Source organism: Chaetura pelagica, unplaced genomic scaffold (assembly GCF_000747805.2).
Source record: "Chaetura pelagica isolate M959 unplaced genomic scaffold, ChaPel_1.0 scaffold681, whole genome shotgun sequence".
NCBI lineage: Eukaryota > Metazoa > Chordata > Aves > Apodiformes > Apodidae > Chaetura > Chaetura pelagica.
In genome coordinates this window covers 166,345-168,521 of record NW_009951983.1, presented here as the reverse complement: position 1 = coordinate 168,521, position 2,177 = coordinate 166,345, and the positions used below count along the sequence as shown (strand labels likewise).

Here is a 2,177-nt window from a genome sequence, read left to right as displayed (position 1 = left end):
AAGTCCCCTGGGGAGTGTCCCGACCTAAGGGGTGAGTTTCCTCACCCATCCGCAGCTCCAAGGGAAAACCAAGGCGCATATTCCACCTGGGAACTCCCTTTTATGGACCAAGGCAGCTCTGCCCTATGGGCGTTCATTCCAGCGGCTGCCTGGGCCAAGACCCCCCATTGGTGAAGGGTCTTGTCCGTCGACAGAGGGTCCCGCCCCCGCTAAACCCCCCCAGGTGCCCGCCAAAACCAGGTGCCACAGCGTCTGCTGATCGCTCCACAGCCCAGCAGGGGGGAAACCAGAAACAGGCGGCAGGTGCCACCAAGTCTAACCCAATAGGTGACACAATATCTGGCCCATCAAGGCTTAAGCTGCTTCTACCAGCTCCAGAGAGCTCAAGGGACAATGTGACAGCCCCCCCAAGAGCATGGGGAAGGGGGGAGTGGGCAAGTGCTCTGCCTCAGAGTCACCTGCCCCTCATGCAGAGCTCCTGGATGGAGGTGACAGGGCTGGGAATGGCAGGGTGCAGGCTCCAGGCATCCCCCAGAGCATGAGGAGCGACTGGTGGGAACGCGGTGCCAGAGTATTGTGAGGGACCAGCCCTCAGGACCTGTTGTGGGGGGAAGTGGTGTGGAAAGCCCTTTGTGAGCCCTGGAACAAAACCAAAGGGCTGCCTGGGCCTGGGGAAATAACGGCCTGCACGTCGAGGCAATGAGAGAGAAGGAGAGCCAGAGAGAGAGGAGGATGCAGGAGGGGAGAGGGTGGAGGTCCACATCTTTGTGAAACATCTGCCTAAGCAAAACAGGCCTGTAAAAGGACAAGATGTGATGGGGGGCTTGGGAAGCTCCACTGACCCCAGCCCATTGACAACACCCACTGACTGGCCCAACCGGATCCAGACTGGAGACTTTCTATTATCTATCTCTAACTTTTCATCTATTTTCTCTCTCTCTCTCTCTTCCTTTCTAAATTATTACGTACTCCAGGCCCAGCTGAATTTTTATTAGGTCATGCAGCTTGATCAGATATATGTACTGTGACTTCTGTGACCAAAATAATCAGACTTTGTATTGTGCAGCCTGAGAAATATCAACTTTTATGAGTTATTTCTTCTATACTAAGCTAAGGTTCAAGTACAGGCCTTGAATGTCATTTCACCTGAATCTGACAGTTGAGGATTTCCTCAGACCATGACAATTTCAATCATTCTCCCTGGGAGGGCCACGTCTGAGGTGAAGGTTGGATCCAGCCATACCTCAGGTCCTCTCTGAGGAGTTCAGAAAGCAAGTGGGTTCCAATCTGAACCTCTCTGGGTTACCCAATCCAGGTCGTGACCAGTATGAATGGGGAAGAAATATTTCACAGGCTTAGTTTTACTTCCTCTATAGACATCACAAAAGAGAAATTAATATTTAATATCTGAAATCTGACTTTGATAATTAAACCAATCATTTGATAGTAACTTCCCTCCCTTGCACTTCAAAAGTCTTTTCTGAGAGAAATTCAGAGCTTCCACAAATGTCTCTAGAAAACGAATTACCATCTAACATTTTAAACCATTATTCATTGTTCCAGCCACAGTGAAGAACAAATTCAGACCAAAAAAAAATTTTTCATGCAATGCAGATTGTTTAATGTGGACAGAAAATTTACCAGCCAGGGAGAGGAGGAGACAAAGCAGCACAGCAACAACCAGCTGGGAAGGCAAAAGTCCTGAGGCTGCAGCGAGGCACAAGCCAGGGCTGCAGCCCAAAGGTTCCCCCTCCTATGGCACGTTGGGAGGCTCAGAGCTGGGCAGAGCAGGGACACCCTCCAACGGGCACCCAAGGGTGAGGACAGCTTGGTTGCAGCACGGGGACAGGGGAGCTTTTGGAGGCAGGGCTGGGAAGCCAGCAGCCACCAGGTGGAGATCTGCAAGGACAGTCTCTGCAAGGCAGCCCGGCCCAGCAAGATCAGGCGGCAGCTTTGGCAGGGCCTGCAGAGGGGCTGCAAGGTTGGGTCTGCATCTGGGGGGAGAAGACAAGAGCAGCTGCCTGTGGAGACCACGGGTGGGTTGAGCACGGAGGTGCGTGGATCCTTGGGGCTCAGCAGGGCCCACAGTTGCCATTGAGGTACCTGTGGCCTCGGGACCAGCCCCCGTAGCCACAACCTCCAAAGCCCCCATAGCCGCCATAGCCACAGCTCCCATA

The 2,177-nt window shown here is 52.9% G+C and overlaps 1 protein-coding gene across 2 annotated transcripts in view; it reads right to left on the bottom strand.

The window, feature by feature from the left end:
• Positions 1-2,072: 2,072 nt before the first annotated feature.
• LOC104392074 (claw keratin-like) overlaps positions 2,073-2,177 on the bottom strand; it is a 10,743-nt gene continuing 10,638 nt past the window's right edge. Inside the window, exon 3 of one of the 2 annotated variants that reach the window (XM_010001442.1) lies at positions 2,073-2,169. In XM_010001442.1, coding sequence (XP_009999744.1) covers positions 2,073-2,169 — 97 coding nt within the window. The other variant, XM_010001435.1, reaches the window with a different exon arrangement.